The sequence below is a fragment of the Meriones unguiculatus genome, chromosome 20 (assembly GCF_030254825.1).
Source record: "Meriones unguiculatus strain TT.TT164.6M chromosome 20, Bangor_MerUng_6.1, whole genome shotgun sequence".
In the NCBI taxonomy this organism is placed as follows: Eukaryota; Metazoa; Chordata; class Mammalia; order Rodentia; family Muridae; genus Meriones; species Meriones unguiculatus.
The window spans coordinates 46,777,680-46,790,582 of record NC_083367.1 but is presented as its reverse complement, the minus strand read 5'-3'; the positions used below and the strand labels follow the sequence as shown (position 1 = coordinate 46,790,582).

At 46.1% G+C, this 12,903-nt stretch overlaps 1 protein-coding gene across 3 annotated transcripts in view; it reads left to right on the top strand.

The window, feature by feature from the left end:
• Positions 1-12,401, top strand: part of Afg1l (AFG1 like ATPase) — a 150,782-nt gene extending 138,381 nt beyond the window's left edge. For all 3 annotated transcript variants that reach the window (XM_060373466.1, XM_060373468.1, XM_060373467.1), the window contains 3 exons: positions 6,031-6,171; positions 9,301-9,414; positions 11,548-12,401. In XM_060373466.1, the coding sequence (XP_060229449.1) occupies positions 6,031-6,171; positions 9,301-9,414; positions 11,548-11,694 (402 nt within the window). In that variant the 3' untranslated portion in view covers positions 11,695-12,401. The remainder of the gene's footprint in view (positions 1-6,030; positions 6,172-9,300; positions 9,415-11,547) is intronic.
• The last annotated feature ends 502 nt before the right edge of the window (positions 12,402-12,903 follow it).

The following is a 12,903-nucleotide window of genomic DNA, read 5'->3' as shown; positions in this document are numbered from 1 at the left end:
AGTACCTTTTAAGATTGACCTCAGCCTGGACATAGCTAAATGCAACTTCTAATAAATGTTCTTTAAGTGATAATCCAAAGAAAAAGAGGGAAAAATTTTGAGGCAAGGGCTTGCACTAAGGCTAGTCTCAAACCTATGGTGGTTCAAGTGGTTCTCCTGCCTTGGCCACGGAGTAATCAGGATTACAGGTGTGTGCGCTGCCCTGAAGAGAAATTTTGATTTTCCTCCTCCCTCTTGGAAGAGTGGGTATTGATATCTTAAGGAAAAATGGAAAAGAATCCTCAGGAGTTGGGAGACTCCAGGGGAGAAATACCCAAGAACAAGGGTCTGTGTTCATACCAATAGACGTTCGCTGCAGTTCACTGGCGAAGAGTTACCTAGCGTGCACGGGCCCTGGGTTCCTCCAGCAATGCATAACCCAGGCATGGTGTGCACTCTTTTAAACCCGGAGTGTGGAGATGGAGGCAGGAGGAGCATGAGTTCAGCTTCAACTACATAGTGAGTTCGAGCCCACTATGAGCTACAGAAAAAGAAAAGAAAGGAGAACATTAGGAAGTTTTGTCCTAACAATAGAAGTTTTGTCCTCTGCCGGTTAGAACTTGGAGACACCTAATGAAAGAAATATTAGGATAGACTACTACTGGAACAGCTAATACCCAAGAATTAAGAAATCGACATGCATTTCCTGAAGCTGGCCCATCCTGTCCCTCACAGATTGTGACTTTGCCATCTTCCTGTGAGTCCTCTACCTGGCTTTAAGTCGTTAGAGTCTTTTCTATTCAGCCAGCAGGTGAGTGAAGGCGTGTGGGCCCTTTGTGTTTCCGGGCCAGAGCTGTGGTGGTCACAGAAGCTCTCCCTTCTGCTGGCTGGAATTTGATCACACCACCAGACCTGCCTCCCAGCCGGGCCAGGGAGCATGGTTCATGAACACGTGCAGGAAGAACAAAGTGTCGATGCTGCTGTTAATCTGTTTAAATTGAGGTGAGCTAAGCTTGCTTTTGAGAGCCTCCCAGCCTGATGGGACAGAGATGAGAGAACACAGCTGTCAAGAGACCTCGCTCACTAACTGCCCCGCTTTGGGTGGGGTGGGGAGCATCTTCACTTGAGAGAGTCATGCCATGGCAGTTCAGCTGTGCCATGGGTGTCAGCAGAAGTGTGAGCTGGTCCTCAGAAGACACTCAGCTTTGAGCTTTGATTACATTATTCTACAAGTTTTTCCCCCCCAGTATCAATTAGTAGCACAAGGTGACCAAACATGAGGGGAAAGAACAGTGAGTGAGGGCTGGCAGGACCATGAAACCTGGGACTCCACAGACAGTGGAGCTCAAGCTGCTAGGCTTACATATGCAGGAGCATTTTAGGACAATGAAAAGCTGGATTTGGAAATTTTAGAAAGGATTTAGGAGCTTTAAATCCTGAGGCGTGGTGGAAGCCTTTAGTCCCAGCACTAGGGAGGCAGAAACAGGAGGATCTCTGTGAGTATGAGGCCAACCTGTTCTACAGAACAAGTCCAAGACAGCCCAGGATCTGTTATACAGAGAAACCCTGACTCAGAAAAAGAGAGGGAGGGAGAGAGAGCTCTCACCTAGTTCAGAGAAAACTGAAAAGTAAAAATGAAAAGAAAAGAGAGATCTCAATGCAATAAGAAGAAGAAAAAGAAGTTGGAATCTGAGCATGGTGATAAAGACCTGTAATCCAGCTCTTGGGAGGCTGAGACAGGAGGATACAATTTCTAGGCCAGTGTGGGCTACATAGAGAGCCCCCATCACACACATACCCACACAAAATCCTAGTAGAAATTCTAGAACTGCAAAATGCAATAACCCAAAACTGAACCAAATTAAGAACTCAGTAGAGGGAGGGTTAAGCAAGACAGATTAACGGAAAGAGGCATTTGCTACCAAACTGAGCAGCTGGGTCCAGTCCCTGGAAGCCATGAGATGCTGGGCCGTGAGGGCTGACTACCGGGAACCCTGCCACTCTCTCTTATCCTGGTGGTGCTAGTTGAATGTAACTCTAAACTCAAGGCAGCATCATCTCAAATGTCAGTTCCCTTTCCTTCTGCCAACTGGAAAGAAAAAAAAAATGTGCTCACTTATACTTTCTTTTCTTTAATATAAAAATAAAAGCATTTTAATTAGCGTTAGAAATCTAAGAGACACTGGGTTTCAAGAGCTTTGAAACAACTTTTTTTTTTTTTTTCATTTTTAAGGACTCAAACATGATACCACCAACAGATACACACAGTGTGTCCCATTACAGGGCTGCAAGTCTGAGTGCAGAAAAATGGTCAGCTCTTGGTTTTGACTGTGATTTTAAAGGTTGGGATAGAAAACAAGAAAGAATGAGGTAGGCTCTCATAAAACAGCAAAAGCGTTTACCGTTTGAATGTTGAATATAGAATTTGTTTTTATTTCATAATTATCCTGGCAAACATGGCTGTTTAATAATATATATGTAATAATTTAGAAATTCCCTTTTATAGTTTTCCTATTTGAAGGTGAAATAATGCATCTAACAATTTGGGAGTTGGGACATGCTTTCTTTTCTTTTGAAATGTCCTTGAAAAAAAGTTTTTCATCCATTGATTAAGAAAATTAACAAAGGGAGGGGGAGAAAAAAAACAGAAAAAAAGAAAAACATTACCATATGACATAGATGAGAGAGATATGAATGCTTATTATAAAAATTATCTCCACTTTTTAAGAAAATCATGCTTTTCTATTAAAAGTTACACAAGTTCAGAACAGGGATAATAAAAGATAACAAAGAAACAAAATTCATATTTTACTCTATTACCCAAAGATAATCACTTTTAACATTTGTATCTTTCTCTTTCTAGACTTTGCCTATGTGTGTACTAGGATATACAACAAAGACTCACTTTGTTTGGAAACAAGATTAGGGCTAACACAGCGTGTGTGTGTGTGTGTGTGTGTGTGTGTGTGTGTGTGTGTGTGTGTTTGACCCCTGGCTGGCTTGTCAGTCTCTCTCCTTACTGATTCATTTCATAGATATTAAGCACTTCCTACATCCTGTGTACTGATTAGGGCCAACACAGTATGGGCCTAGGCTCCTCCGCTCCTGCTGTAGAGGCTGTCACCCACATGTGACTTCATGGGCGGAGACTACAGAGCGTGGTAGGAAGAGCTGGCGGAGCAGCGTCTCCTCCTGGAGGACAGACTGGGTCTGTGCAGCGGTTCTCACGGAGGCTACCTGACCTCATCACCCATGAAAGGGTTGCTAGATTGTTACTGGGTACCCTCTACACTGAATGTGGAGCTAAGTCTTGCTCCCTGGACCCTCTTCAGTGAATCCGTAAGCAGCCAGCATTCCCTGAGCAGTCAAGATGTCGAACCCAGCCAGCCACCAAGGCACACTCCTGTAATCCCAGCACTCAGGAGGCAGAGGCAGGAGGATGTCTGTGAGTTCAAGGCCAGCCTGGTCTACAAAAGAGTCCGGGACAGCCAAGGCTACACAGAGAGACACTATCTCAAAAAACAAACATATGTTGAATCCTCAGGACAGGCCTGCTAGAAAGAATCTCCTTCACCGTGAAAAGCAAACTGCAGAATGATCTGTTCAAGGCTGCCTGACTCGAGGAACGGAGCCAACATCTGCCCCTCAACTGTCTTGGCAGATGAGACATAGCCCTTCAAATTAATAAGCACCCATGTAGCTCACCACATCAGTCCTGAATTTTCATTTGGGTGCTACTTTATAGACAACAAAGCCACTACAAAAAGTATTTACCAATAAAAAGCCCACTTTATTTCCTTTTTTATTTTAAAGAGAGGGTTTCTCTATGTAGCCCTGGTTGTCCCGGAACTCACTCTGTAGACCAGGCTGGCCTTGAACTCACAGAGATCCACCTGTCTCAGCCTCCCAGTACTGGGATTAAAGGTGTGTGCCGCCACACCTGGACTTTTTTCATTTTCTTAATTTTTTTTTTTTTTTTTTGTCTGAAGTGTTTGAGGCTGACTTCAGTTGATTTGTAACTCCAGATGAGCGTTTCTTGATCCTCCTCCCTCCGCCTCCCAAGTGCTGGGGTCCAGATGTGCACCACGCTGGTTTAACAAGTACTGTGATGGAATTCAGGACTTTTCCCACGTGAGGCCCTCGCTCCACCAACTGAGCTCCACCCCAGCCCACAAGTTTCCCCTTTATATTTTAAATTCATTTCATTGGAGCTTATTTTGGAAAAGTCTTCACCAATTAATACATTTTATTCTTTCTGGTGTTTGTGAAGAAGAAAGAAATCTTCTATGTCTATGGCCTGACATGGGGTTTTAAAGTGGTAAAATAAAACAGAACATTGACTTTACCATTGTAGCCATGGGGTGGTTCAATAGAATTTAGCAAGGACCCATTGTCCTGCAGCCATCAGCATCCTTCTCTCGAACATTTTCGTCATCCCCGGCTAGACGCATTAAAGAGCAACTTCAGCTTTCCCCAGTGACTGTTGTTTGTCAAGGAGAGCACTCCTATTTTATGCTGTATTTTCTTTATGTGAGCAAGCTCATAATCGTTTTTCTGATACGAGGGAGGGGGGTATTTGCTAGTATAATGGCAAGCGCAGAACCTACTGACAAAGGTGTGTAATTTGTGAAACAGCTGAGTGGGCACAATTCTGATTTCCACTTGCCTTCAGCGCTCCAGCGCACCCCTGCTAATGCTTTCCCTGGGCGTGTGTTTGCACTGATAAAAATCACATCCACGCACAAAGCACCAGCCTGATTATAAAAACCACGTACCAAGCATGAGGCTTTACTTTTTTTTTTTCTTTTTTGCATATGCTTTCTGATTTACAGAAGATGAGGCGGTCCTGACTGATTCCGAAAGAGCAGCAGGGCTGTGAATCCCATCCTTGCTTACACTAGCACACTTTGGCCTCCCCCCACCTTCCCTGTCCCTTCTGGGCACTCTTTTCCCCTAAGTGGTGATCCCGTGCCCTCCCAAGGACCCTGCTGTGACTCCAATGTCAAGCAAATGCACAAGGCTGCACTGTGGTTTGGGGTGCAGGCAGGGGTAGTTCCCATTAGAAACGACATTTCTCCACACACTGGACTCATTTGGCCTCAAGTAAATCACTTGAGCTCAAAATAGTAATCGTGAAAATGGGCAAGCCTTCCAGAGTGGTGCATACCTTCAGTCCTCACACTCTGGAGGCTGAGGCAGGAGGACCACTGAGTTTCAAGGCATCCTGAGCTGGATAGTGAGTTCCCAGCCAGCCTAGTCGACATAGACCCTATTCTCAAAAGCAGCCACAACGATGGGTCATCAGCAGCACCCCAGAAGAGCTTCCCAAGCTGGGCAGAGCCTTCCTGGGTAGAGCCTTCCTAGCGCATTCCTTCCATGCACCAGGTCCATTCTTTGTTGTCTTCTCTCTGTGTCGGTCACTTCTCACAGCTGTGACAAACTACGAGACAGAGGTAAGCTGAAGAGAGGAGGCTCTGTCGTGGCTGACAGTTTCAAAGGATGTGAGCCCAGGGTGGCAAGGAAGACACGGAGACAGGTAGACTCTGAGGCGTGCCCCAGCTGCTGTGCCAAGTGGTATTTCACCCAACCTCCTAATTCCGTGAGGCAGAAATGAATGGCCATTTTCTAGAAGGTACAGCTGAGGAGCAGAAGGACCACATACTGTACTCCAAATGCCCAGTTAGTAAGTAGCATCCAGAGCAGGCAGAGTTAGCTCTTCTCGGCAGGAGGGGCCCGTGGAAGAGCATCAGGGTTAAACCGGAAATGCACCCACTCAAAGCCTGGAACCCCTCCATGGCTGAAGAGAGTGTCCTGGCTCAGCCAGGGGTGGGCACAAGATCTGGGGATGGAGACTCCAGCCAGGGCAGGCTGAGGAACAGCAAGGGTCCCTTCTAGCCATTTGTTTTGCACTGCCTGTGTCCTTACGCAGCTCTCAAAAACTGCGCCATCGGTCCAGTCACCCCAAAGCTACCCTCTAAAGCACTCTGTGACAAGTATTCAAATTAAATGAATCCAGAGAAAACAACACCCTTTTCTTTGTTTTAATTACAGCCACTTGGAGCAAGCGACTATTTGGAATTATCAAAGAATTTTGATACGGTATTTATACGAAACATTCCACAATTTTCGCTGGCAAAGCGGACCCAGGCACGAAGATTCATAACTCTCATTGACAACTTCTATGACTTCAAGGTAAGGATGAACTCTCCTCTCACAGAACCAAACACGGTAGACTGTGAAGTCAGATGACCTGGGTTGGCACCCTGGCTGTGCTAATTCCTTTTCTGCTCTGTGCCTTTGTTTCCCCATCTGTAAACAGGGGATAACAGTATCTACCCCCAGATGGCTGTTGTGTGGACTACATAAGTTGATCCATGTAAAATACTTAAAACAACCTTTGGCCCAGGCTGAATGCTCTGGACTTCCTGGTAGAAGCAGCCACAGTTAGTATCAGGCTCCAGCACAAACCACTCGGCTGCTACATCAGTGCCCACAAGTAGATTTCGCGTAGCAGACCAAGTGTTCAGTGCTCATGTGCTATCTGAACAAATGGTTGCACCTTTGCCTTGTTGAAATGCTCCCTATAATGCCCCCCCCCCCGCTGCCACCCAGGAACTGAGTAGGGAGAGACACCGTGCTGCTCTGTTTTTGATCCCTGTGTCTTAGCAGGCAGTGCAGAGCCATTGCCTGCCCACAGAAGACAATATAGCCTAGTGGTCAAGGAGCAGGCCCTGGTGCCAGGCTGTCTGTCCCGGAGACTAGCTCAGCCTCTGAGCTTTCTGTTCCTTCTGTAGAAATGGAGGGTAATAGTAATACTTGTATGATTTTGTGAGGATGAAGTGACTGTATAAAGTCCTAAGAATGAGGTGGGTCTGGGTTGGGTGGTGCATGCCTATAGTCCAAGCAATCAGGGAGGCAGAGGCAGAGGCAGGGGGATCTCTGTGAGTTCAAGGCCAGCCTGGTCCACAAAGCACAGCCAAGGCTACACAGAGAAACAATGTCTCAAAAAAAAAAAAAATCTAGTGGGGGAGGCAGTGTTACAGCCTAGGCAAGCCCTCTTCACAGTGTCCGCCCTAAAAAGAGACCTACAGTACAAAAAAAAAAAAAAAAAAAAAAAAAAAAAAAAAAAAACCTACTCAAAATTTCCCTTTCTGGTCTTTGCTCAAAATTAAGCAGTAATTGTAATATTGAAGGATTATTATAGGGAAGGAGGCAAGGAAGAGATGTGAGAGTTTAATGTTTCACATACTTATCCAATGACCTCTGTGATTCTGAGCAGGATGCTAAGCTGAGAGTCAATGGCAGTTGAGATGCAGTGGTTGCCATCATGGAGCCTAGGGCCCGGGGTCCAAGCAGCATGAATCCCATGTCTGTGGGGACAATGTTCAGTCTCCAGTTCAGAAAGAGAACTATGAGCCTTGGCATCCAGGAATAGTTGAAGTCCTCTGTGGTCTGGTTGCATCAGACCCATCAGGGCCACTTAAAATCAAGATTCCAGAGCCCTCCACCCCCACCCTAGCAAATGGTACCAGGCGTGGGGCCTGGAGGTTCATGCCTGTTCCTCATGAATGTTCAAGGGATGGAAGACTGGCTCCAGCACAGGGCAGGAAGAGTGCAGCTAGCCATGAAAGACAGCCTGCCTGCGGGCTCTGGTGAAAGCAGCTCAGGAAAGCCAGATGAGCAGGGGGTCAGGAGAAGCAGACTGTGACGTCAGGGGGCTGAGGCTCCAGGCTCACCAACGGCAGGCCCTGCCCTATTCTCACGGTGGGTCTCCACCCACCGGTGCCCTCCAGCAGGCTGGGGGCTGTTTTCTACGAGTCAAAGGCATCCAAAACATGGAGGTGGCGTTGGAGGGTCAGGGCTCAGGTTGAAGAAAGTCTGCCCCCCATTGCTCAGCCTCTCACCCAGTCCTCGCCCACCTCTTCCCTCGTTTAAAGGGATAAAAGCTTCACCTGGCAGTGTGTGATGGCACTCTCAACCCCTGACATTATCCTAACTGAGCCACACATTTAGAGATTTTTTCCTCTCGTTGAAAGTATAGTCAAAATTATCTTATTTCAGAAATTGAGAGCATTAAGCAGACATTATTCTCGAATGTATTCATGAAGATTTGTGAAATAGGACATTTCCATTTAAGTAATGAAGAAAGTGTCATTTGTGATTGAAAGGATTTATTAAAATAAAATGGGAATGCTAGTCCCTAAAGAAAACACGTTGTTTTAAAGTGTTGATATATTTACTTGAAGGATGAATTTTGAAAGGCTCACAACAGATCTGGGGTTTCTAACCATCAGGAGGGATGTGTTTGGGGCTGGGCATGGCGTACATGCCTGTAATCCTGGTGCATGGGACAAAGAGGCAAAAGTGTAATGAGTTGGGGAACAGCCTGGGCTACAGCTGCCTGAGAGAACAAAATGGCATGAAGAACAAGTACGATTTGTTTCTAAACTAATGAACATAAAATATGTAAAAGATACAAACTGGGGGCTGGAGAGCCGCTCAGCGGCTGAGAACACTGGCTGCTCTTCCAGAGGACCTGGGTTCAATTCCCAGCACCCACATGGCAGCTCACACCTGTCTGTAACTTCCAGGGGACCTGACAAAACACCAGTGTACATAAAGTAAATTTTTAAAAAAAGGATATAAACTGTTTTCAAGCTATGATTGTGTCTACACACTCACTGAACACTGAGATGGTGAAAGGAATTTGATAAAAAGCCCTTTGAAGAGTGTCCTGGCAGGATGCTAATAGAAAAAAGGTCTGGAGAGGTGGCTCCATGGTTAATGGGGAGGTCTGCTCTTTCAGAGAACCCTCAACCATGCCAGGGGCACTTAGCGCTGCCTCTAACTCCAGCTCCAGGGGCATCCGACACCCTCTTCTGCCATCCCACACACAGGCATCCATAATTGAAAATGAGCCTTAAAAAGAGAAAAGGGTTCTGAGAGCCCTTTGTGGAACCATCATGACCCCAGAGGCCCCGCCCCTTAACAGTCTTGCGCTGAAAGTGTTTCAGCGTGAGTTTTGGAGGGGCTGTGGACATCCAAATCAAACCAGTAAAGGCAAGAGTGCTGGAGTAGGACCAGGGGGTACAGACTGAGCTGGCTGCGGGCTTGGGGTTCCCTGCTGTTTGCTTCATAGCGCGGTCTAAGCTGTGTGGAAATGCATTGAAAAATGCTACGTGGTTTTCAAACCTCACTCAATTACAGACTACTAGGAAAACGCACAGGGATTTTAAAGGCAGAGACCCAAGGTTTTATCTCCTGGGAGACTTCTCTTGCAACGTGAGTGGAGTCCCACCGTCTGCTCTTTTCCTGGTGCAGGTACGCATCATTTGCTGCGCGTCGGCTCCGATCTCACGCTTATTTTTCCATCAGCATCATGAAAGTGAGCTAGAGCAAAACAGAATATTGATGGACGATTTGGGGCTGAGCCAGGTAGGTGATATTAACTTAATTTCATTTTATTATAAAACAGCTTGATAGCTTGGGGTCTGATACATGCTACATTTTGTAGATGTAGAAATGTATTCTACATTTTGTAGAATACAATGTCCACAACCCATGGAGTTGGTGCTCTCTAGCAGGTTTTGTCTCTGTATCAGCAACATTTAGAGTCTCATCTTGGAGGCCCTGTTGAGTGTGTAGGCCAATGCTTCATTTTCACATAGCAGAAACAGAGTCCCTAGGGTGCCCAGCAAGTCCCCAGCCTGAAAAAGAAACCGCGCTTCATTCCCAGACTTTTCATTAGGCAAACATTTTTATTGAGCAAACCTCTGGGGCCAGGCTCAGGGATGCTCTGGAGAAAACGGACTGATATGTTCTGGAGTATGGTCTCTGGATTCATCCCAGACGTAAGGATTATCTTCCTCTGTGAAAGCATTATGGGATATATTAATCAGCTATCAACCACTGACCTGTCAAAAGTTAAATTGTCAACTGACTGTTCTTCCAGAAGACCTGGGTACAATTCTCAGCACCCCCCCCCCCCACACACACACACACATACATACAGGGCAGCTAACTGTCTGTAACTCTAGTTCCAGGAGATCTGATGTCCTTTCAGGCTTCCATGAACTATGCATAGATATACATTCAGCAAGACACCCATACACGTAAAATAAAAATAAAAAATAATTAAATCTCAAAATATTTAATTGCTAACACCAACCCCAAGAATTCTTCTAGGCCCAACAGTAAATTCTTGTTGAAGTTTGGGGGAAAGCAATAATGCTTTAACAGTAAACTTTGGAAACATGATTACTTTGTGAGTCCTTCTCTTTAACACTGTAGCAAATACTGTAAGGTACAGCTCATCCAACATGGACACTGTTTCTCACAGTTCGAGCTGAGATCATGTTGTCTTGTCATGTGGTGGGAGGAAGGATGGATCTCCCTGGGCCTTCTTTCATGAAGACACTGTATCTGTTCTTGAGTACCCCACTCTCAAGACGTAACTAACTCTCTAAGGCTGTGTCCCCTGAGGCCACACCTCTGAGGGTCAAGGTTTCGATATGGATGTTTTGGAAGGTCACAAACATTTAGACTGTGGTAGTGTGGGAGTAACTGCTTAAACTCCCCATGTGGGAGCACAGCCATGCTGCCTCTCAAAGAGCAGCACCTAAGTACTGTCACTGCCTTCGAGGATTTCAAGGACTGTACTCAGGGGCTAGTCAGTCAAATAGTTTCTCATCAGAGGCTCCAAAGTTTCTGCAGGAGTCACGGTTCAGACATAGGCCCAAGTGTGCTCGGCCCCTCACGGAGAAACCAAGGAATGTGACCTCAGAGTCCTAGAGTCACGGCGACCCAGTGGGGAAGATGGGATTAGGGTCTGAAAGAACTAAAGAGCAAGCTCCCAAGGAGAGACAGGAAGACCCAAAGCTGTTCTCATGACCATACGCCTGTGTTACTATCCCCAGGCCCAGGGAGCTGACTGGCCTCACAGGGAAGAGCACCCCAACATACCCCTCAGCAAGGGGACCTGAAGACCAAAAGCAGCTCTAGTCTTTGCAACGTCATGTCTCAGGAAGGTTCTTCAGAGCCGGGACCCACAGAGCCTTTCAGTCACTCGGTCTAGAAAAGGCTCCTAAGGCCTGGTCCTCAGGAGCTTCCTAACTTTCTTTTTCTCTTTTTTGGGGTTTTTAAGACAAGGTATTGCTCTGAACTTACAATCTTCCTGTCTTAGCCTGTGGGGTTCTGGGATTACAGAGTGAGTCACCATGTCTGGCAAAACTATCATTTTTGCCATTAGCTGCTTTTGAGGAGAGATTTCTTTCTAGCATGTTCCTTTAGAATTTGCAGAGAACTTCCATTCTGAGCAGAACATTCTGTGCTTGGATTCTCTATTTCAGCTTTGATCTGATATTTTTCTTTTCCTTCTGGTTCTCTTGATTACCTATTGCTTTGATCGGTTGGCACTTTAGTCCCATTGAAGAGATTATACATGAAAAAAATATATTATCTAACTCATTAAGCCTGGAGGTTTTCTTAAACCTGGATTTGGTGTGCAGGTCTTCCTCAGAGAAATGGTTTTCACTGGGGCTGGCTTTTGTCTGTCTGTTCTGCTCACAGGACTCAGCAGGGCTCTCCATGTTTACGGGAGAGGAGGAAATCTTCGCGTTTCACCGCACGATTTCCCGGCTCACAGAGATGCAGACGGAGCAGTACTGGATTGAAGGGGACAGAAGCAAGAAGGAATTGTCACAGTCACATGAATGAAAAAAGGCAGGGAGATGGCACTGTGAGATTGGCAGCAGCATCTCCTCATCATCAATTATGCACTTTGTCCTTTTATGCACTTTGCCTGTTTATTTGGACTCATTTCTGCATCATAAAGTGGAATCATCACTCCTGAAGATTACTGCAAAACCTGACGTGTCGGCTCCTGACTGAGCCTTGAACATAAACACAGTGAACACAGGGTGCCTGGGCATCTCTGGGCTCGGCTGCACAGAGTCATGCCTTAGAAATATATTTGCTATAAGAAGCAGGTGGAATCCCACATTTCAGTTTAAAAGAAAGGAAGCTTTCTGGGCATTTAAACTGAAGGGGAAAGCATTTTACGTTGGCCTCCTCATTTCTGCCTGTGTCTAACCCATAGACACAGCTCAGCAGGCAGCACCCGATCCCATGAGGACACGGATTACAAAACCATCAGGCAAGGAGCAAGTGTGAAGTTCCAGCTCACAGCCAGGTCTCCCTCTGAGAGCCAAGGAGGGCAGGTACCAGGTGCTGGCGGCTGCAGAGCAGCAGCCACACACCAGCAGGAGTGTGGGCTACCCCCATCACCTGGCACCCTTACTCTGCTCACCCACATCCCTCACTGCAGTCACTCACACCTTTGATGCTGAGTCGGGAACTTGGACCTCGTAGGAAACACGAAGGACACATGACAAATCTGCAAATAAAAGCTGATTTCTCCTTCACTGCACTTGTCTGACTCATTTAAGTAAAACCTGTCTTTGTTAAGTTTTATCACCAAAGGAATCTGGGCTGCAGTTCTTTAAAGGGCTGGGGAGATGGCTCAGCAGTTAAGAATGCTTGCTGGTCTCACAAAGCACCAGAGTTTAGTCTTAGCACCCACATTGAGTAGCTCAAAACCACCTGTAACTCCAACTCCAAGGGACCCGACACCCTCTTCCAACCTCCAGTGTACCCACGTGTACACGCCCATATACCCACATAGACAAACATACATATATATAAATTTAAAAAATAATAAGTCTTGTTTTTAGAAGAGAAAGAGAATCTTTTTTTAAGTTCTTTATTAATTACACTTTATTCACTTTGTATCCCCCTTGTGGTTCCCTCCCTCCTCCCGTCCCAATCCCTCCCTTCCTCCACTCTCTGCATGCATGCCCCTCCCCAAGTTCACTGATAGGGGAGGTCTTCTTTTCCTTCCTTCTGATCCTACTCAATTAAGTCTCA